Source organism: Anabrus simplex, chromosome 1, assembly GCF_040414725.1.
Source record: "Anabrus simplex isolate iqAnaSimp1 chromosome 1, ASM4041472v1, whole genome shotgun sequence".
Classification (NCBI taxonomy): domain Eukaryota; kingdom Metazoa; phylum Arthropoda; class Insecta; order Orthoptera; family Tettigoniidae; genus Anabrus; species Anabrus simplex.
Genome location: NC_090265.1, coordinates 336,591,839 through 336,615,725, shown reverse-complemented (window position 1 = coordinate 336,615,725; position 23,887 = coordinate 336,591,839). Strand labels below are relative to the sequence as shown.

At 39.2% G+C, this 23,887-nt stretch overlaps 1 protein-coding gene across 2 annotated transcripts in view; it reads left to right on the top strand.

The window, feature by feature from the left end:
* The window catches only part of TfAP-2 (transcription factor AP-2), a 630,614-nt gene that overhangs the window by 519,978 nt on the left and 86,749 nt on the right, over positions 1 to 23,887 (top strand). For both annotated transcript variants that reach the window (XM_067142506.2, XM_067142496.2), the window contains exon 5: positions 3,033 to 3,237. In XM_067142506.2, coding sequence (XP_066998607.1) covers positions 3,033 to 3,237 — 205 coding nt within the window. The remainder of the gene's footprint in view (positions 1 to 3,032; positions 3,238 to 23,887) is intronic.

Sequence of the window (23,887 nt, the reverse complement as noted above, 5' to 3'; positions counted from 1 at the left end):
GCGTAAGGAATTACCTACTGTAATCTGATGCCAAAAATCATCAGGATAGAGTTCCTGCAGAATTTCGGGTATATTATATATCTAATGTACTAATCCAGGATTCCAATTGAACATTTTTTATCCTTCTCCATCGAAATTATTCGTATTTTTCCTGCTTCGATTGAAATTTTGCAATCCGTTGCGCAGCCCACTAGCAGTATTTATTGTCTTAAACAAGGTGTATCGGTGTTGTAGAATGTACATTTGCTCACCTAAGATAGTCAGGTTGTAATGATTTATATTCTGACAACGAACCTATCCCACTTCGAAGTCAGCATAACGAAATATTATTGATATTGTTGAAAGCGCTACACAACGTTAGTTCTCATGCGGAATTATCAGTGGTAATGAAAAATGTTGTCCATTTTGAGTGGTACGGAAAACATCCCATCTGAATAGGATGATCTATAGAAGTTAGAAGGAGGTACATTCACAAAATGGTCACCATCAGAGTGAATGATCAATACATCCTTGAACAATGAGCAGCGAATGAAAAACGAGTCTAATCACAAAATTCTATTTCATCCTCAATCAAAAGCGTATTTCTTTGTGGTAAACCATTAAGGACGCTCAAATGTGTGAATAACACATACAGATACAACAATAAACTGAAAATTTTATCTCAATATATAGTATCGGTAAAGTTATTTCAAAGATCAAGATACCTTTGACGTAAATTATGATTAATCGTTGTTTGAGGAAATTATATACATTTAATGATGTGTTAAAATTCACTGCAATTTTAAGACACGTCCATATACCGGAATTTTGACACAAAGCAGATTCTTTAACACGCGAGTGAATGTACTTCTTGCGTTAATTTTTAGCTTTTGGCCACCTGTAGCTGGATTCAATCTCTCGGCCTTATTCACAGGAATTTAAGGAATCGCTAACTACCGAATACAGCTAGCCAATATCATATCAGTACCATTGCATATGAATAAATATCACCATTGCGTTATGCTATTATTATTATTATTATTATTATTATTATTATTATTATTATTATTATTATTATTATTATTATTATTATTATTATTATTATTATTATTGCCTTTCAGGCATGTACACTAATTACTGGCTCTTTCTTGAAATTTTATTTCTTCTATAAGAACCTCATCCTTGTTACAGTTAGTTCCGATTTCCTAGAATGGCTATTAATTTGAGTTAAAATCCTGTCCTAACTGGGACAATCATTCTTCCACTTCTGCTGTTCATACCAGGACAACAGCACGCCTTAACAGGTTTTATTATCTCTGTGCTCTTACTGCATCAGAAAAAAATTAGAGAACCAATTAATTTTAGATATATGAAGAAAAAGCCTACTTTTCTAGCTTGCACATGTGTTCCTTTTTTTATTGCTGCTACCTACTTTCGAACTACATCTTTTCTTTTTATCAGCTCAAGGTTTGGGGAGAACATGACGATAACTGATATTTACGATGTTTCATTTCTCATGTGTGCCTGTCAGTATTATGTAATAGAGCGTTTTCCACCACAACTTGTCATTTTCACTAAATATGATTTGACTACGAAGAAAATGCAAGAAAAGGAACATGTAATTCCTGTAGAATAATCCAGGATCAGCTGACTTGTTTGGAGGGCTAAATAGAGGAAAGCTCGAGGGGACACGAGCTACGAAGGCTGTTACGGCATGTCACTATCATACACTCGAAACTAATAGTCACTGACCGAGCTCGATAGCTGCAGTCGCTTAAGTGCGGCCAGTATCCAGTATTCGGGAGATAATAGGTTCGAATTCCACTGTCGGCAGCCCTGAAGATGGTTTTCCGTGGTTTCCCATTTTCACACCAAGCAAATGCTGGGGCTGTACCTTAAGGCCACGGCCGCTTCCTTCCCAATGCAAGTCCTTTCCTGTCCCATCGTCGCCATAAGACATATCTGTGTCGGTGCGACGTAAAGCCAATAGGAAAAAAATAGTCACTGAATAGATGTTACATTGCTCTCCGTGGCCGATGCGGGAGAATAGGTGAATACTGATATTTTCAATAATGAAAAAATGCTTGCATAGACGTCTTTGAGGTGGACTGATGTTGGACACGAAGAGCTTGTGCGTGGAAGACCAAGAAACACTTTCATGAAGATTATGTCGGGTTGCAGACAATTAAGTAACTAAACAATAACTAGACGCTCTCAAGAATAGCTAAAGTGGAAAACGATTCCCAATGGCGGAAAATCCAGAAGGAAATGGATAGGAAACGGATGTTAACCAATACGGTGGATACAACCTGACATTTATCTGAAATGTAAATGTAAACTTCATCGTGGATGGTATTCAGATCCACGTCTCGTAAATAAAACCATTTTTACAATTGGATTCACGTCGCACCGACACAGACAGGTCTTATGGCGACGATGGGATAGGATGAGACTAGGAGTGGGAAGGAAGCAGCCATGGCCGTAGTTAAGGTACAGTCCCAGCATTTTCCCTGTGAGAAAATGGGAAACCATGGAAAACCATCTTCAGGACAGCCGACAGTGGGATTCGAACCCACTATCTCCCGATACCACTCCGCCAGTGCTGAAACACTCGGAATTAGTTTGGGGGCTGTATACAAGCCGTACGGTATGAACGAATGATGATGATGATGATGATGATGATGATGATGATGATGATGATGTTGATGATGATGATAAATCGTGACGTCTAAACATTCTGACGTAAAATTTTTATTGATAGTTTTGAGGAAATTTTTCACACTGGTGAAGTAAAATAAATAACTGACACCGCTTTCGAACTAAAGTTCCAGTGAATTTGATGATGGGTCAAATTAAATCTTGGAATTTTCGCACATTGAGACTGGAAACTAGTAATATTTTCATAAACATGCTTTTCAGTGTTATTATATATTATTAAACAGCTCTTATTTTAGCGCACTAAAGCAATTTTCTAAACCCCGTTAGATGTATATAGTTCTAATCTTTGTTATTAAAGTGTATACTAAGAGGCACTGTTGGTGTTGTGTTCACAGGCATAAAACCCCGCAACAACGAGAATAGCAAGGACATCGTTCTGTCCGGGGCGTCGGCTCCATCCGACGTGTTTTGCTCGGTGCCGGGCCGGCTGTCCCTCCTGTCCTCTACCAGCAAGTACAAGGTCACTGTGGGCGAAGTGCAAAGACGTCTCTCACCGCCGGAGTGCCTCAACGCGTCGCTGCTGGGCGGCGTCCTTCGCCGGTAAGTTATTCTTCAGTTAATCGATTAACATACACATTTTCTCGAGTTTTTACGTTGCTCCATGCTGTATTTGACATGTATAGCCTATAGGCTATAATATGAAAGTAATGAAGACTGCTGGGAACACTTCCAGAAGAGTTAAGCTAAGAGTTAAACTCAAGTTAAAAATGAACTCGATGGATGAAGCTGTGCGTGTTCTTTCAATTTGCTTTACGTCGCACCGACACACATATGTCTTACGGCAACTATGGGATATAAAAGAGCTAGGAGTGGGAAGGAATCAACTGTGACCTCAATTGAGGTACAGCTCCAGCATTTGCCTGCTGTAAAAATGGGAAACCACGGAAAACCATATTCAGGGCTGCCGACAGTGGGGTTCGAACCCGAAGAGTTCTACCGATAAACTGATGATTTGCCGTATGGTAGAACAACAGTAGATTCTCTTATTTCATAAACTACTATACAATGTCTTGGAAGTTAGCCTACAAGCCTTTACTTTAGAAATCTTTTTTTTTCTTCTTCTTCTTCTTCAAAGCTGATATAACGATGAAACTTCCAAATGTAGGTTCCCTCTAAATAATGCACGTAACTAAATGTGTAGATCACAAATTGACATCTAGCAACTGTAGTCAGGTTAGAACTGAGAATGTCGCTTGGACGAGGTCTTCGAACGACCCATGGTACTTTGTCAGTGGGCAGTCTTTCATAAGATGTCCCACCGTCTTTTTCCTGATACCCGTAAACTGAATTATAAGAACGGCGAAAAGTCTCGCCTTTCCTATAAATATAAAGTGGGTCACATTGATAATAATATCATATCATATCATATTATTCCCGTAACCTAGCCGTCAACAAAAACCATAAATGTAGTTAGTTGGACGTAAAACCGATAACGGTAGTAATAGTATCTTCACAGCGTGCGAAGGAGGGGAATGACAAAGATATCTTTCGTCCTAAAATAGATTATGACAAATAAAAAAAACAATAGCAGAGACTCTCGCGAAAAGTTTGTACTTCCACAGCACTGTGTTTATAGTCACGGAACGGTGTCACTGGCCTTGCATAGTTCATTGGAACTACAAGTGGGGATGGAATGTCATGAAGAAAGATCTAATTAATCTGAGCTCTGTGTACATTGACTTTTGGCCAGCTGAGAATTCTCTTACTAAGTGAATTAGCAAAGAAGCTATTAGTTGCATTTTTACTAAGTGATGAGTGAAATCTTGCACGTCGCTCGGAGCGCTTCGCTCCAGGCAAGGCTTTGTCAGACACTTGTTTCCGATCGTGATTCCCTGCCGTTATACATCTAGTTTCGTTTTAACTTCACACAGCTGCTGAACTATTACTCGCAATTCCATCAGCGCGTTGCGCGGTGCAGCCTTTCAGTACTCATGAATATGTAAATGTTATGTAACTTTTACATATTTTCTCTCCGTGCTATCAGTTCAAGTTTCTGCTCGAGATTGGAGTTTTATGTTTTCAATATAGAGATTGAGCGTAATTATATAACGGTACAGCGAGTTCCTTCCTTTAATGAGAATTCCTGCTCGAATGCTCTGTTAATGCTAGACGAATAGTGTGTCATTACTTAATCCAAGTCCCTCATTCATTCCGATGGCTCCGTAACAGCTCTCTCCCTCACCTGCCCAAGAAGCTCGCAGATGGAATTATGTTGAACAGGTTACGATGGCAACGTTACTAGAAATTGCTATATTAACTTCCTTCCTGTATATAATAATAATAATAATAATAATAATAATAATAATAATAATAATAATAATAATAATAATAATAATAATTTTGGCTTTACGTCCCAACTACTTTGACGGTTTTCGGAGACACCGAAGAGCCGGAATGTGTCCCACATAAGTTATTTTACGTGCCAGTAAATCCATACCTTCAAATACCATCAGACCGAGCTGCGACTGGCCCCACCAACTTGTGTTCAGAAAGCCGGTGGTCTGTCACCTAGTGCTCAGATTATTATTATTATTATTATTATTATTATTATTATTATTATTATTATTATTATTATTATTCAGTCAATGAATATATATATATATTGTAATTTAGTTGATGAGGTGGCGATGATCAATATCGTGATATATCACAAGACAGGAACATGAAAAAGAAAAAAAAAGGATAACTTATTGTTGTAGCTAGCTAGAGTTTCAATGAAAGAAGAGGATATGTGTGGCAATAACTCTCTGCTTTCTGACAAAATGGACTACATTATAATCAGTATACGGAGGGAGTTGGCCGTAGGTTAGGGGCGCGCAGCTGTGAGCTTGCATTCTGGAAATCGTCGGTTCGAACCCCACTGTCGGCAGCTCGGAAGATGGTTTCACGTGGTTTCCCATTTACACATCAGGCAAATGCTAGTGCTGTACCTTCATTAAGGCCACGGCCACTTCCTTACACTCCCACCCATTTCCTGTCCCATCGTCGCATTAAGACCTATATATATATATACACAGTTCAAAAAAAATAGGGGAACATGTTTGTAACGTCTGGTATGTGAACGTTAATTTGGTAGATGGGGTTCCAATGGTCGTACAGCATACCTTGAGACCTTAGCTACTCAGGGTATGTCAAACCGAAGTCATACTCTATCTGTAGGCGTAACCATGCATTAAACTGTCAGGTGACTCTTCAAAACAAAGTGAATAACAGTGCGTCCGTGTGTCGTTGTGAGGTACACAGACTACTGCGGTCATTTGAGCACGTTGTATGTAAACCAGCACATCCCGTGAGACGAGGTTCAAGTCGCAAGGGCCGTCACTTTGACCCAGGAGGGATGAACTTTTCGTCGTGTTGCTGTGGATCTAAATGTCCCTCCGTCAGTTATCTAACGCTTGTGGAATCGCTACAGTGAGACAGGCCAGTTCGCAAGGAGGGCTGGACAAGGTCGTGGACGCATGACAACCCCGCAGGATGACCAATATCTGACCATCTGTGTGTTGCGGCGTCGTTCAGCAACTGTCAGAGAACTGCAACAAGACTCAGGAGGGTCACTGGAGTAACGGTGTCTGACCTGACAGTAACGAACAGGTTAAGAGAAGTGTCCTTACGACCCAGACGTCCTGTACGAGTGCCCCGTTCAACGCAGCAACATCGCTCAGCTCGCCTTCTGTTTGCCCGTACCCACGACAACTGGCAACTTCGCCAAAGGTGACCTGTGTTGTTCACAGACGAGACCACATTTCCCCTGACACAACGTGACGGACGTCAACGTATGTGGAGACGCCGTGGTGAGCAGTATGTGCCAAATGTTGTCCAAGAAGGCGATCGATTCTCACAAGGTTCTGCGATGGTGTGGGGTGGCATCAGTATTGATGGCCGTGCGGATCTTGTCGTCGTCCGTGGTAATCTTACCGCTGCGGGGTACATCGAGCAGATACTGCTACAGCATGTGTTGGTTGTTGCATACGGTGTTTGCCCTTAATTCGTACTCATTCACGACAATGCCAGGGCTCACATAGAGCGCATCACCAAAGCTGTCTTGCGAGAACTGGTCATTCAAGAGATGGAATGGCCAGCAGTGACTCCCGACCTTAATCTTATCGAGCATGTATGGATAGGCTTGATAGAAGTGTTCGTGGGCGTCCTGTTCCACCACAGACTCTCCAAGACCTCAAACAGGGACAGAACGGGACCTGATACCTCAACGTGACCTGCGTCGACTTATACCGAGCATGCCACGTAGGTGCCAAGCTGTGATAAATACTCGTGGAGGACAAACAACATGCTGAAGCTCTCCACCTGTGATAAAAATCCACCCTGGAGGACTGTTATCACTTTGTTTTCGCCTCTATTTGGACATTTCCGTTTGTGTTCTGAAAATGAACGCAAATCAATCGTTCTTTTATATACTTCAACGGCAAAGAATAAAGGTTTATTTGGTAATATACCTGGGTGTGAGGTATTGTTTTGTGGAGCATGGCATACGTTCAAAGACATGTTCCTCTAATTTTTTAAACTGTGTATATATAATCAGTATTGTATATTATAAAAGAACCTGCTGTAGAGGCTAAATATACCTTTCAATAATAGTCAGTTGTCATTGTTCACTTCGAGGGAAGGTGGTGTTATTTAATTCACAGAGCCCGGCTGAGTGGCTTAGACGGTTGAGGCGCTGGCCTTTTGACCCAACTTGGCAGGTTCGATCCTGGCTCTGTTCGGTGGTATTTGAAGGTGCTCAAATACATCAACCTCGTGTCGGTTGATTTATTGGCACATAAAAGATCTCCTGTGGTACTAAAGTAGGGGCTGCCTGGTCGAGGCGGTAAAGGCGTGCTCGGTTCACGCGGAAGGACGTGGGTTCGAATCCCCGTCAGGAAGTCGTAAAATTTAAGAAACGAGATTTCCACTTCCGGAGATGTACATGACCCCGAGGTTTACTCAGCCTACACCCAAAATGAGTACCAGAGCAAAGGCAGCCGGGCGTAGAGGTAACCACTCTACCCCATCAAATGCCGAGGTTACGAATAGTGGAAGCCTTTACCTTCCACCCCTTCAAGGGCCTTCATGGCCTGTACGGAGATGACTTTGCTTTCTTTGTGGTACTAAATTCCGGTACCTCGGCGTCTCAGAAAACCGTTAAAGTAGTTAGTGGGACGTAAAGCCAATAACATTACTATTATTTAAATCTCAGTATTTAAACATGTGTGTACACTATTTTAGATAACTTTTTTTTCATCTTAATTGCTGTTGTTATCCCGAGGAAACTTACGTCATACTTCTTAGTCATCATTTCTTGACAGGCGTCCAGCAATGCAACTCATTTCCATTCTTCGAGAAGTTACATGAAGCATGTTACAAGCGGAAATGTACATAGGGAGATAGCGGTCATCTATGCTTCTCTTAAGGAAGTCAAGTTTAAGTAGCCTACTGTATATTGAAGCTTTTCGTGAACTTTTCTTAAAGGGCACAAGTTTGCAGCTCTACAAGTTGTACGAGTGGAGTAATTAAGTGCACTCATTACATCATTTATCATCTGCAAGGTAACTAGATTAGCAAAGTGAAGAAGTAGCAGCATTTAGACTGTAAATTAAGTAACTGTCCTCTTGGGACACTGCGGTATCAGCTTCCAAATTTCTTTTTACCAGAGGTTTCTATAACCCTAAGAATATTTAAATTATTTTAATTTAAGCCCAACTCATATATTTTGATATGAATACCTAATAAATATAATTAATGTAAATTGTAAATGGTTACTTTTACTAAAAATTGTAGTGAATATACAAGTTGCTTTCACGTCGCACCGACACAGATAGGTCTTATGGCAACGATGGGATAGGAAAGAGCTAGGAGTGGGAAGGAAGCGGCCGTGGCCGTAATTAAGGTACAGCTCCTGGATTTGCCTCGTGTGAAAATGGGAAACAACGGAAAACCATCTTTGTAGTGAATATATATATGTATTTAAAATGCGGGATTCTTCAGTCATTAAACACGAACCGAGAACGTCAAATTTTATTGTGACGTCAGCATATTTAATTTCATTTAATTTGTATTCACCGAGCTCGATAGCTGCAGTCGCTTAAGTGCGGCTAGTATCCAGTATTCGGGGGATAGTAGGTTCGAATCCCACTGTCGGCAGCCCTGAAGATTGTATTCCGTGGTTTCCCATTTTCACACCAGGCAAATGCTGGGGCTGTACCTTTCCCACTCCTAGCCCTTCCCCGTCCCATCGTCGCCATAAGATCTCTCTGTGTCGGTGCGACGTAAAGCAACTAGAATAATAATAATAATAATAATAATAATAATAATAATAATAATAATAATAATGTAATCATCTTATTTGGAAACTTGTCTTTCCACACTTAACATATATTTCGATTTCTTTTAACGCTTGCAATAGCCACTCTGAATTAAGATAATCCTCTCCAAATTCGAACATTTCAAAATTGACACGACCAGTCTCTGTTGTTTAAGTCGGACAGAAGAAAGGGTATGTAAACACTTGATGTCTAGTGGTCAGCATTCCTGACTTCTGCGCGGGCATCTCGGGTTTAAGGCGCGTCAGCATCTCATTTATTTTTATTTGACTCTCCACGACAGGAAATTCCTCCAAATTAAGTATAAGCTTTATCATAAACTCATTTACTATTGTACCCTCTTACTACGAACAGCTTGAAAAATCTTCGCTTTTTCTGTTTGTTTTATAACCGCTGCTTTAGTTGTGATAAGAGAGAGAGAGAGAGAGAGAGAGAGAGAGAGAGAGAGAAATGAAACTGTTTACGCTTACAACAGTAAAAATATAGACAAAAGAGCACTCGTGCCATGTTTCATTTACATTGTTAATTGCACAAATCTGCCATAAATTTTATTTACAATTTCATTTTAAAAACTTTCATTTGACGTAGAATGAACTAAAGTGGGTTAACATTGTAAGATGTACCGTACCTGTATATGATAATCAAACAAATATGGTACGAATTAGACATTTAGTTGAACGTGAACACATCTGTATTTTTTTAATTCATGGAATGTACCGGGCGAGTTGGCCGTGCGGTTAGAGGCGCGCAGCTGTGAACTTTCATCCGGTAGATAGTGTGTTCGAATCCCACTGGCGGCCGCCCTGAAGATGGTTTTCCGTGGTTTCCTATTTTCACACCAGGCAAATGCTGGGGCTGTACCTTAATTAAAGCCACGGACGCTTCCTTCACACTCTTAGGCCTTCCCTATTCCATCGTCGCCATAAGACCAGTCTGTGTCGATGCGACGTAAAGCAAATAGGAAAATAATAATAATAATAATAATAATAATAATAATAATAATTCGTGGAATTTTGTACCGCATATTTTGTAACATTAATTGGTACTCGTCAGTGAATACCAGTGTCTTTTTTCCGAGACAATTAAAAGAAGAGAAAAAGAAAAAGGAGAAGAAAAATTAAGAGCGAGGTGCGGAAGCGCTTCGAACACGGGACCCCTGCGTAGAAATAAGATACGGTGACCAGTAAACCAGCAGTATTCTAGATAGGCCTACTCATATGCAAATTTCCAACAGGTATCAAGGCTGTTAAATTTAAACGGTCATTTCCCCGTTAAATAAGGGCCGTTGGCACAAATTCTCGGACACCTATTTGATATGGATCAACCTCCCGTAGTTTGAACGAAATCGATGACACCATAACCACAGAATAGGAAACATGTTCTCTATTCTGTGCCATAGCAGTGACATTCTCTGGCCAGTAGTAATCGAAAGCCACTTTTACCTCGAAAAGAACTACTCACAGTTGCACCCTTCCCCCGCTTCCGCGCCCCTTTCTCTCTTTCTCTCCGAAGGGAGTAGCTCAGGCGATACACCGCCGGCCTTTCTGAGCTCCAGTCGACGAGTTCAATCGTGGGTCAGTCCGGTGCTACTTGATGGTGATCAAATACATCAGCCGCGTGTTAGTGGATGTACTGACACGTAAAAGAACTCCTGCGGGACAACATTCTGGCACTTGGGCGTTTCCGAAAACCATAAACGTAGTTAGTTGGACGTAAAATTAATAACATTATGTAGGCTATTATTTTCTCTCTCTCGTTACGCGTATCTAAGCGTGTTCGATTCTGACAGTGAATCGATGTCTTGTGTTTTCTCCTTATCGAAATGTGTGAATTTTTGGTGTGCACTGCGATTGTGTAAATTGCCTACCAAAAATGGGCGGGATTATAGTACGCGAACCTTTTCTTGAGCCCTGAGCTCCAGAGTGCAGAAAGGGAACTAGGGCTCAAGAAAAGGTTCGCGTACTATAATCCCGCCCATTTTTTGGTAGGCAATTTACACAATCGCAGTGCACACCAAAACGTACTATAGACAGTGCTCGTCACTTACACGAGCCTTGAAATCTCTTGCTTTCTTAAACATTATTTACTTGTTACATATGCGTCGAGTGCTAGAATCTTGTTCTTCTATAATGGGAAGTGACTCTGAATTACACAAACGTGCTCTAGACTACTTCATTCTTCACGGCAGCGATTATTTCTTGGTGATATTGTTCTACTAATGAGCCAACATTGCTGCCAAGAGTTAATTAATCTGCAGATCATAGTATTGGCAAGTCTCGGGACCACGCAACACGCAACTCATTTCCGTGACTAGTATTGTTGTTATTGATGGAGGATCAGTCACACGAATTACAAGACACATCAAACACTAACTTGCATCTGCCGTTTGTCAGTCATATTTATCATTTTACATTCGAGCAGCAACAGCCTGTTCAAACAAAAGTAAAACTTTGAATATCTTACACTATTCATTACCATTTACGTGTTACATTACAAGTATCAAGAGTTAATTTGCTTACACTTCAGCCTACAGTTGTACTTTTCCTTGCGACTACATTCCAGTGGCAAACTTCGTTGTCTTCGTCTAGGATACAAATGGATAACTTACAGAATATCTTCGGAACTACGTCCTGAATTAAAGTTTTGCTTCCCCTACTCTTTCTGTATAAACTTTCACGGACCTAAATTCACTGTGTATAATAATAATAATAATAATAATAATAATAATAATAATAATAATAATAATAATAATAATAATAATAATAATCGTATGTGTGTCGTATGTGTGCAGGCATTTTATTTGACGCCTTTTAGGCGCGTGTACGGAAAGATCGAGCCCAAATCGTTCTTTGGTAAGCTATAGTATTTACATTGCACTATGTATTTTGGTAAGGGGCTGCCTGGCTGAGGCAGTAAAGGCGTGCTCGGTTTGCCCGGAAGGACGTGGGTTCGAATCCCCGTCAGGAAGTCGTAAAATTTAAGAAATGAGATTTCAACTTCCGGAGGTCACTCAGCCTACACCAAAAATGAGTACCAGGTTAATTCCTGGGGGCAAAGGCGGCCGGGCGTAGAGCTAACCACTCTACTCCATCACGCACCGAGGTTACGAATGGTGGAAGCCTTTACCTTCTACCCCTTCAAGGGCCTTCATGGCCTGTACGGAAGTCACTTTGCTTTGCTTTGTATGTATTTTGGTATGGACAAGAACAACTGTTGGTATCATTGACCTATCTCAGGCTTGGCTTTGACAATGTTCAAGTAGCAGGGTTATGAGCAACACCAGCAGTAGCATTCCCAATGCTGTCATTCTCGGTGGTGCATGGTGAGCTTATAGGGTCGATTCATCATCATCATCATCATTATTATTATTATTATTATTATTATTATTATTATTATTATTATTATTATTATTATTATTATTATTATTATTATACCGAGCTCGATAGCTGCAGTCGCTTAAGTGCGGCCAGTATCCAGTATTCGGGAGATAGTGAGTTCGAACCCCACTCTCGACAGCCCTGAAGATGGTTTTCCGTGGTTTCCCATTTTCACACCAGGCAAATGCTGGGGCTGTACCTTACTTAAGGCCACGGCCGTTTCCTTCACAGTCCTAGCTCTTTCCTGTCCCATCGTCGCCATAAGACCTATCTGTGTCGGTGCGACGTAAAGCCATTATTATTATTATTATTATTATTATTATTATTATTATTATTGGTGGCTGTTATTGAGAATTTTTCCATTGTGTGTTTCCCGTACCAGAGTTGCCATACCGTGAATGTCAAACCACTGTCTGAAGTTCCGCGCGTCGATTGGTGGAAATATTACAGTAAACCCGGCAAATTGATACTGACTGTGCTTTCTCGCTCAGTGATAAAAACAACGAGAAACTATCTCAATGTCTAGTGTATGTTTCCAGTAAGGTCTTAATTGTCCATGACACCTGTTAGCAGAATTTTCGCGATCCCGCTCAGCCTTCTGGTTGAGAATCGAACACACACTGTGAGATTCAGGGAGCCAAAGTAGATGTCTGTTGAGTATGTTTCTTTCCTGTCAGATGTATCCGTTGTGGTTACTTCTACTTTATTGATTCTGTGCTTTCGCTCAGCATTTCAAAGAAGTCAATAATCGGATTATTATTATCCGTTGAGCGGTATAATAGACCATGAATATGTTTTAGTATCGGTAAAAATTAACGCTGCAATTACGTGATTCGTGTTAATTTTTGTTTCACTAAACTCATTATTTCAGTTCTCTAGACAATCTGTTGGTTAGCCCCTGTAGCAGGCAATGATACCATTTCTCCTAACAGATTATGTTCTGTGTATTTGAAATCCTTTCTTGTGTGACTTTTGTTTGAGATGTTTTCTGTCTCCTAAGTGACATTTCTGATGACTGTGATAATTATTTTAAGGGGAAGGAACAACCATCCTAATTGACGTCTCAAGTAAGCAAGTATAGGGCATTGTCTGAAACACACTTCTACAAACAATACACCTTGATTAACTAACGGCAGTGATAACAAGTACTTTCTAGGGCCCATAGATAAAACGACACCAACAGGAGTAATGCACTTTGAAGTACAGGCATTGAGTTCACGGATCGGCTACCTCGGAAGTTTTCTGAATTGGATAAATTTTCTCTTTTGCCAACTACTTTCGAGTAGATCCAGTAATGGTTCTCTTTGTGAGGTTGATTGCTTTTCACTCTGTTTTGCAATACGAACACTTATAATCGAATTAAGTATGCCTACCAGCTATTAACGTTCACTCATGAACGCACGGCATGAAGAAAACTAGATTTTTTTTCACACTGTGGGTTTCCTAGCCTCTCTTGCTAAATCCTTGGGTTTTTGGGTTCGGAATATATCGATGAGAAATTGTGGTGTAATAATTTAACTTAGCCTTAGAAACAAATATAGATACCGAATTTCGATGATCAGGCTTGTCTCCCTTTCCAGTAGCATTCATTATTTTTCCATTGTTTTCTTTGTCGAAACAAGAGAAGCATGCTGAGCCGCACGTCAAAGTATCGTTGACTCACTCACCGTGACAGGTGTACAAGGGCATACGAATGAATGAGCATGCATGGGATGGTTGGTCGAAAAACTATTAAACTTGAACTCGGTGAGGTCGGAAGGAACAACCTCTCTCCCCGAATACTGGATGAAATATCGAAATGTGTACAAGACATTACCGTTGTGCGGGTTCTTTTTCTTGTAGCAGCCAGCCATGAAGCATGATGCAACACAATTCTTGGAGTGCTAATTTGATGGAGGATGTAACCATACAGGACATACAAATTTTGTCTCAATCCATTACTCAGATCACTTTTGTTTCGTGTAACATTTCTAGAGTGTAGTATTTTAGTAATATCATTGATAGCTTCTGGACACAACTACATTGTGAATAACTTTCAAATTCTGGCTCATTGGCTGAATTGTGGGTAATTGCTCAAGCTCGGGGACTTGTTTTGTATTCGTTTTAATATATTCCTCTCCGTCTACACACAACACAGCACCACAGAAACACGCAATAGTGAATGAATTCCCCCATAAAGTATTTGTGGCAGGAAGGCTATCCGGTCGCAAAACTGGTCCATATCCACATCGATTGCCAACCTTTACAAATGAGGAAAAACGGTCAGGGAGAAGGAAAATAAAACTAAGACTTTCTAAATGAAAAATCATGTTCCTATCGTTCTGATGGCACGTGAAGTTGTACTGTAGATTTCTTTAGAATGGTTTTCCATTAGAATTTAGTCGTTAAAGCTACAAGTTTAATTGATTTCCCATATACATTTAATGAGCGTTTAATTTTTTAATTCGGGAGATAGTAGGTTCGAACCCCATTGTCGGCAGACCTGAAGATGGTTTTACGTGGTTTCCCATTTTCACACTAGGCAAATTAATTAAGGTCACGGCCGCTTCCTTCCAACTCCTAACTCTTCCCTGTCCCATCGTCGCCATAAGACCTATCCGTGTCGGTGCGACGTAAAGCAACTAGCAAACAAAAATAAATTATTTTTTTAGAGAAACACTTGTTTGAAATTCTCACTTTCTACTTTGTCATGCTTCCACATATTCTAGAGTGTAGTATTTTAGTAATATCATTGATAGCTTCTGGACACAACTACATTGTGAATAACTTTCAAATTCTGGCTCATTGGCTGAAAAATTCATCCTGAAATAGTGTTTGGTGACAACAGACTTAACATCGGCAGTCTAGATAAATACGTAAGTTTTTCATTATATTAATAATTGTATATATTTATTTTTTCTCTTTATTGTTTCATGTTATCACTAATCTCTCTATCATTGACAAGTTTACGCTACGTAAACAATACTGTACATATATAAGCTTATTTTTAAGTGATTTGATAGAATCTGAGGATGTTCTTGTAGAACGAAACATGTCATTCTTTGTATGTTAGTGTGTGTTTTACATATATGTTTATAGTGTTTTAATTTACATTGTATTTGCTGTGTGTTTGACAGACTGAAAAGCCTTTGTTACATTTAACTAAGTCAACACTGGAAAACATGGCTTAATTTTTAACAAACTACTAGCAAAGGGAAAAAAATATTAACATGGAAAACGTCTTGATGAGGTCACTAAAGAATTTTCACTCATTGTGGTAAATTTTGCAGTATTTGAACAGATATTTAACACAAGCTTTTGAAGGTCCTAATTCTTGTCTGACTGTACCATGAGGTGTATTTAATGGAAAATGTGGTAAATTACCATGTTGTCTAAGTATTCCCAATATTTTGAAAGTTTATATGATTTTATAAAACAATCACAGGGAATGATGATGATATGGCATATTATGGATGAATTTTTCTTCTTTAAAATTATAATATTCTTGAAATATTCGTATTTCCATGTATGTACAGAGTATACCTCTGTGGAATTATTCTGCTTTTATTAGCCAGTTAGTAGGTAGCAAGAAAGGCAAATTATTACAACAGGATTAATGCTACTCATTTGTGTTACTAACAGAACAGAAGGCTACTTTTGTGGCTTGTGTCAGTCTGCATCGAGTTTCAGGTGCATTTCATTAGTGGGTTAATACATGATATTTAAAAACTTGCATGAAGTTATGAACCTAATGTGATAGGAAGAGATGACTGGATGAACAAAATTCAGTATATCGATCTAGGTCATATCCACATCGAAGTTATTGAGATCTTCAGAGTTTTAATTCTGTTTAGTGTCAACGAAGGGTAATATCGGTCTGTTTTGTGTTTCCTTATAGAGCGGATTAACGGGAATGGAAAATAAATACATGAGTTTTCGTGGCTTTGATTATTAGCTGATTTAAAAATTACACTGAAATAAAGTTCGTCGCTAATGTCAGGAAATTATGCTGAAGAATCATTTTGATGAAAGGGACATCATTTCGTATTATTCTTAGTCTAGATCCGAGCGATTGAGATTCTTTATTATTTGTTTAAGGACGATATAAAATATCCATTGAAATATTTATTGTTCATCTCCCTACGTCAGATGAATATCAAGAATGACGGTTAGTCACATTTCAGAACTGTATGATTTACTGTATTGTTGACTGAAGTTGATGAACCTAGAACTATTTTTCTTTTTCATAATCAATTTTTCCTCATGCATGCAGTTATTTTTTTTGTAAAATCTGCGTTATTAAAGAACTGTATTTAAAATCATAGACAATCGTACTCCCTGTATGTAGTTTCACGGTTTGTGTAAGTACTGTAAATGTAACGTTTTATCTTGCGTCAGGGCTGCACCCCTACCTGATCGCTGGTAAAGTGGCTTCCACGCTGCCCGGACCAGGGCCATTCCCTTCTTGCTGAACGCTTGTCTCAACGGCTACGTCATAGCCTCCCTTCCCGAGGCCATTACCTCTCTTGCCCATTTATTCAATCATCCACCCAGCATTATATTCACACAGCCATCATCCATCTATTCAGGAGATCATCCTCGCGTTAATACATTCGCTGGAAAACAAATAGAAGCAAGCATTCTTCAGTATTTCCAAATTAATTCCAACTACTGAAATTCCCAAACATCGGACCTCACTTCTTTGGTAAATTTTCAAGTGATTAGCCAAAGGGCTGATTATGTGTCCTGCCCACTAAACTAACACACATTTCCCAACCACCTTCTTCTATTCTCCACATTTTGTAGCCCCACTCACATCTCTTGGCCAGAGAGAGGGCGAAATCCTTTAGGTGGCCCACCTTACCCCTTAGGGGAAGGAATGAAAACTCTCCGGTAAGTAAGTAAGAAAGTAAGTAAGTAAGTAAGTAAGTAAGTAAGTAAGTAAGTAAGTAAGTAAGTAAGTAAGTGGCACTTGATAATCTACGGCGGTAAGGCCTCATCCAGTGCTTTTTCCGTGCACTTAGCATGCACTAACTTGCGCAAGTCTTATGTTGTGTCCCTTTATTGCTGTATGATTTACTGAAATCTAATAGTAGGCCTATCCCTGCCACGTAAGTAGTGTTGATAATGTATTCAATAGTTACATCTGGCTTGATACAGATTCTAAAATTCTTATTCCTGCCTTCCGGCTCCATGGCTAAATGGTTAGCGTGCTGGCCTTTGGTCAGAGGGGTCCCGGGTTCGATTCCCGTCAGGGTCGGGAATGTTAACCATAATTGGTTAATTTCTCTGGCAGAGGGGTTGGGTGTACGTCTCGTCTCCATCACCATTTCATCCTCATCACGACGCACAGGTCGCCTACGGGAGTCAAATCAAAAGACCTGCATCTGGCGAGCCGAACTTGTCATCGGACTTTCCCGGCACTAAAAGCCATACGCCATTTCATTGTTCCTAAATATCTGGTTGCACAAATTGCGTTTATATTCCAGGAACTTCACTGAGCACATGTTACTGTTTATGGTATTCCTCCGGCAGTTGTGAACATTGAACTTGATTGTGAGCTTATTGTCTTTCGTCGAGAGTGGGCTGCTAATCAGAACCAACTTTTATCCTTTTTTTTTTGCTAGTTGTTTTACGTCGCACCGACACAGATAGGTCTTACGGCGACGATGGGACAGGAAAGGGCTAGGAGTGGAAAGGAAACGGCCGTGGCCTTAATTAAGGTACAGCCCCAGCATTTGCCTGGTGTGAAAATGAGAAACTACGGCTTTTATCCTTAGCATTCTTCACCATTACCTTACACGCAAAATACTTCATAGACAAATATCCCGTTTAAACTGCAGCAGCTTGATACCAGTGTTTAACTTTTGTTCAATACCAAACTGCACTTATGTTACTCTATGTATAGTTCCTGGGACAAAAAGTGAAGGATTGAAAATTTCAGGGTTCCGAGTACAAGCACGACGGAAAAGAAGGAGCTAATTATTTGACAGATTTCTTGGCTAGTTAAAATAATACATAGAGTGCTGTCTGCACTTTGTAATTACAAGGATGCACACATGCTCTTTTAACACGAGTTCAGATATTAAAAATCGCTATATGTTATCCCAAAAGCTGCTCGTCACTTTCTTAACATATTAACATAATAGAAAACAAGGCAAGGTGCGTATTGAACAAATGCATCTTTGGAATGTGGTAAATATTTTATTACGAAAGACATCACTAGATAAATTACGATTTCTGCCCAATTTGGAAAATGTTTCAAAACTCAATAGGAAGTATACAATTTACTAAATGAATTTTATAAATACAGGGTGTGTTCTAAGAGCCCAACGTATTGGCTGAATGGTCAGCGTTGAGGCTTTCGCTTCAGAGGATCCCGGATTCGATTTCCGGCCGGGTCGGGGAGTTTAAACGCGTGCGATTCTTCTGGGTCGGGGACTGGGTGTTTTTGTTTCTCCCAACAATTTTATTTTCACATTCAGACAACACAATACACAATACAGAAACACGCAATAGTGATTATGAAAATGAAAACCTACAACTTGTTTTCCAGTCATTGACCGGGTGAGGGATGTAATGAATGAACCATTTATAGGCTATTAGTACGACGGAGTCGCCACTCCCTCAGTGATATATTAATGACTGATAGATGCTATGAAATGAGAATGGAGACTGTTGCTGGAATGAAATATGACAGGGAAAACCGGAGTACCCGGAGAAAAACCTGTCCCGCCTCCGCTTTGTCCAGCATAAATCTCACATGGAGTGACCGGGATTTTGAACCACGGTATCCAGCTGTGAGAGGCCGACGCGCTGCCATCTGAGCCACGGTTGCTCTGCAATAGTGATTATATCTCTCCGTATAGGAGAGTTGGAGTCATAAAAGGGCATCCGGCCGTAAAACAGGGCCAAATCCACATATGTGTGACACAATTCGCACCCGCGACACTATGCATGTGGGAAAAGCGGTAGAAGAATAAATTGGTGTTTTCTAAGAGAAAGAATGACCATTTTTCATAACATAGGAAGAAATACAATAATAATAATAATAATAATAATAATAATAATAATAATAATAATAATAATAATAATAATAATAATACGGCTTCAGAAGACTTCGGAAGGAATTCTGATCCAAGGTCATTTAGGATGTCTGCTTGCCAATTTCGACCTACCATTTTACTCCAGCAGATGACAAAGAAACAGGTACTCTATTGGCCATGTTTTTATCAATGTTGTTGGGTAAACAACGAATATATAACCGCAGGTTTCTTATATTTCGATACCATACGGCACGAGTGCTACGTGAACTTCTCCAGCCTTCAAAAATGTGAGTTTGAACTCCTTATCTTGAGATCCGTAGACTAACACTAGCGCTAAACCATAAAAATAATTAAAATTCGACCTTTCTTCTGGCCTAGACTCTAGGTAAGCAACGTCGTGCAAACAACTGAGCTACGTCGTCACCCAGATATCCTATATATCTTGTACAACTGATATGGGTCGCAGAAAATAGTATAATAATGAATAAGCTAATGTCTTGTAAGTTGCCGCCAGGACATGAACGTCCGACCCCTACATTCCGAGCTTGACACAACACGGATACTCACATGTAAACAGTTACGGCAGAACAAAGAGAAACCAAAGTTCAGCTGTGCGCTTTTTTTTTTTCAATGAGTATCTTGTTCTCTCTACAACAACACTAGGAGGGGTCATTGTCCCCGCAGCATCTTGGAGATGTTATCTCTGTCTGCTCCACGTATGGAGAGTAGCTCTCTCCCTCCGCGCGGTTGCCAAATAATGCAGCACACACACACATGCCTATTAATTTCCTTCCATTTGCATCCTTTTTCGAAAACCTCGGATAGAATAAGTTGAAAAAGAAAGTTCGTATGAATAGAATCTTAAAATATTTTTATTCCACCCGAATTAGAGCCTTCAAGCAAATTACGGGGCACAACTATATTAATAGAGGCAGACGATCTTGCACTACTGGCGAATAATGTGGCAGAGGCTAAAGTCCAAATTGAACAACTAGAAAACATTGCAGCAAAAGTGGGATTACAAATTTCATTTGAAAAGACAGAAATTATGCCAACCTTTGAAGTGAACTAAACGATAACAAACAAATTAAGGTTGTAAAAAAAGTTCAAGTATCTTGGGGAAATTATAAGTTGGAACCTAAATGAGAAAGCCTCAGTAGAATACAGAACAACAAAACTGTGACAAGCACGAGTCACACGGTCAACATATAAGAAGAAATCTCTCTCGATAAACGCCAGATTCAAACATTATGGTTCAGTAGTTGAACCTGAAGCAACTTATGCAAGCGAAACTCTGTTTAAGTTGAATATCAAAGCAACAACGGATAAAATACAAAAAATAGACAGAAGGATTGTTAGGACAATCGTCAATAAAAAAACATAAAGTAAATGGACAATGGAGACTGCTGCCTAATGAAATAGTCTATCGGGAAAATGGATCAATTGTGGATACAATACAAAGCAGAGAATTGCCTTTTCCAGCCACATAGTAAGACTGCCAAAGACCAGACTACTGAAACAATTATTCAATTTCTTTTGGAAAAGTAAAACCAAGAACAATTGGTTCGTTGAGGTCCATAATGGTTTAGAAGAACTGAATATAACAATGAAACAAATTGCAGAGAGAGAAGAGAAGAGGATTCTGAGAAGAAGGGATACAAGACTAAAATTAAAAACAGCCAAACGAAAAAAGTACACCATTACAGATGTAGAGAGGGCGGCCAGGTCAGAAAAAATGAAGTTCTGGGAAGAGAATAGGAAGTTGAGAAAACATTACAACTAATATTGTAAAGATTGTAGTATATATGGATTGATTTAAGTGCTCCAATGTGGGCGTAATCTATGTAAATAAATAAATAAATAAATAGAGGCATGATTTTTCGCATTAATTTGGTGTGCGATTCGACGAGAAATAAATAACGTTTCACATTATTTGGCGAAATGTTCCTCTTTCTGTCGCTTCTAATTCGTTCCTATAGCTGGCCCCATAAGAAGAAAACTTATAATAAAAATTCGAAACTTTATATCACTCATCCCAGAGAATAACAAGATAAGTCAAAAAATGAAAGTTCTCAGGGAAAGCATTTTTTGTTTTTAAACAACATAAAATCACCGATTCACGAAATGTTATCAAACCATTGCGCGCTATTTGGAACAGCCTTTTTTTGGTTTTATTTTGTTTAATTCAGAAATGAATAAAGTATCTGCTTTGGATTGTGAATGAACAAACTTGTCCTATATTGACGAGGCATTATTTCCTTATGTGGACCCATTTAAGTCACAATTGTGTATTGTTAGCTGGGAAGATAGTTCTCTTTAATAGACACAGCTATGTAAATTCACTGCCAATAATTCATTTACAAGATGATAATCTCCACGTTCTCAGTAACAACAGAAAATGTATTACACACAAGACAAACTGACTTATCTGGCTGAATACACTTGTATTAATAATATATGTAGAATATTAACAACATCACTGGTTCTTACCAGGAACTGTTTTGAATCCTTAAATAATCTGTAAGTCAAATTTGGCTATTTCTTCAAGATTATGACATAATTACTTTTCTTGTTCGTATCAAAAGATAGAGAGCATTGACTTTATTAGGTTACTGCAAAAAAAAAAAAAAAAAAAAAAAAAACCGAAAAAATGCCTTATCTGTTTTTCCCCCCACGATGAGTGATATATCCTTGCTTCTTAGCTCATTTGCCCAGAACTACCAATAGTTAAAGGGGCATTAAAAACAGTTATTAGTTCGGAATTAATTGACTTACTACATTATAATTTTGCATAGTTCTTACGTAGAAGTGAATGTCAAAGAGACAGCGTTCTCTTAAGTCGGTTCTCATTCTTCACTTTTAAGCAGGACAGGTTGGAGAACAGTTGTATATGCAGTAAACTCCTCGGGCAAAATGTAAGAAAATAAACGAACGCAACCAACAGAGTTAAATCTTTGAAGAACCTCTTTGTGAAGCGTTTTACATGGCAAATATTACACCTGAAAAAGTTGTTTACTCAAAGAATTTAAATTGTTAATAGAGTGACAACTGTGCTTTAAAACACTTGTAGCTTCAGGAGAATGAGCCAAGCTTACAGCCATACAAGATCTTCGTTACGACCCTATTTTAAAGCTAATAAACTCAGTAAGCAAATATGAGAGACACAGGGTGAACACAAATGTCACTGTTTCACAACATACAGCAGTTCTGGAGCTCACCTTCAGAGCTGAGCACTCGCTCCATCTTAGGATTAGAAATCTAAATTTGACTGATTCGTTCCAGCGAATCTTCTTCATTCAGAGTTTATTCCAATTGCGGATTTCTATGAAGTTTACTGTTCGCTCTCCAGACTGAGTACTTTGTTTCACATTAGAAGAAGAGTACTGAAAAAGAAGGGTAAAAATTAGGGTTTGCTCATACAAAATACATCTGTTCAGTGATCCATGCTATCCATATCCCTTTAAATGTAATTATTGACAAGTATTGTCATTCTTATAGACTCGGAAAGGTAAACTGATGTATGCAAAATAGAGGTAATATTGTTGTTCTTTAGGGATGATTTTGTTTTTTCGTAATATTCAGATATTATTTTTTACGGATAGGAAAATTTAGCCCATCGAATTTTTTATTACAGTGGTGGAAATGTCGTTTGATTATATTGTAAAAGCATACATACATACATACATACATACATACATACATACATACATACATACATACATACATACATACATACATACATACATACATACATACAATTCCTCATACCGACTTAACAATGCATGCATAATGTGCACAAAATGTTATTTCCTTGTATCCCCGTGAGACTATATAGCATATAGCCTCCTGTTCATTGGTGTATTCATGCCGAGAACTTCCCTTATCAAATTTGTATCCGTATCTGTTGGTACTTAGTAATGATGGAAGCTCAAAATCTTTTGATATTTAAAAGAACTGAAAATACTTATCTAAATAATTGTGTGCTCTGTATTTAATATGTCATTGGTAAATCGACAGGCTGTTTTCATACTTTTAACTCTTTAATGTGAAGGTCTTTTTCTGTTACGTCTTGTGCGAATACTTATCGTCAATGAATTTTTCAGTTTTGTAAACCTGAACTACTTATTTTCTGAGGGGTTTTGTTCATATTTGTTAGGAAGAGATATCTCCAGAAAGAGATTTGTAAACTTGCTTTTCCGGTTCGTTCGTTTAGAGAAATGAAATGGCGTATGGCCTTTAGTGCCGAGAGTGTCCGAGGATATGTTCGGCTCGCCAGGTGCACGTCTTTTCATTCGACGCCCGTAGGGGACCTCCGCTTCATGATGATGAAGTGCTGATGAAAATGACACACATAACCAGTCCCCGTGGCAGCGGAATTGACCATTGATGGTTAAAATTCCAGACCCTGTCGGAATTCGAACCTAGGACTCCTTTGACCAAAGGCCGGCACGCTAACGATTTATCCATGGAG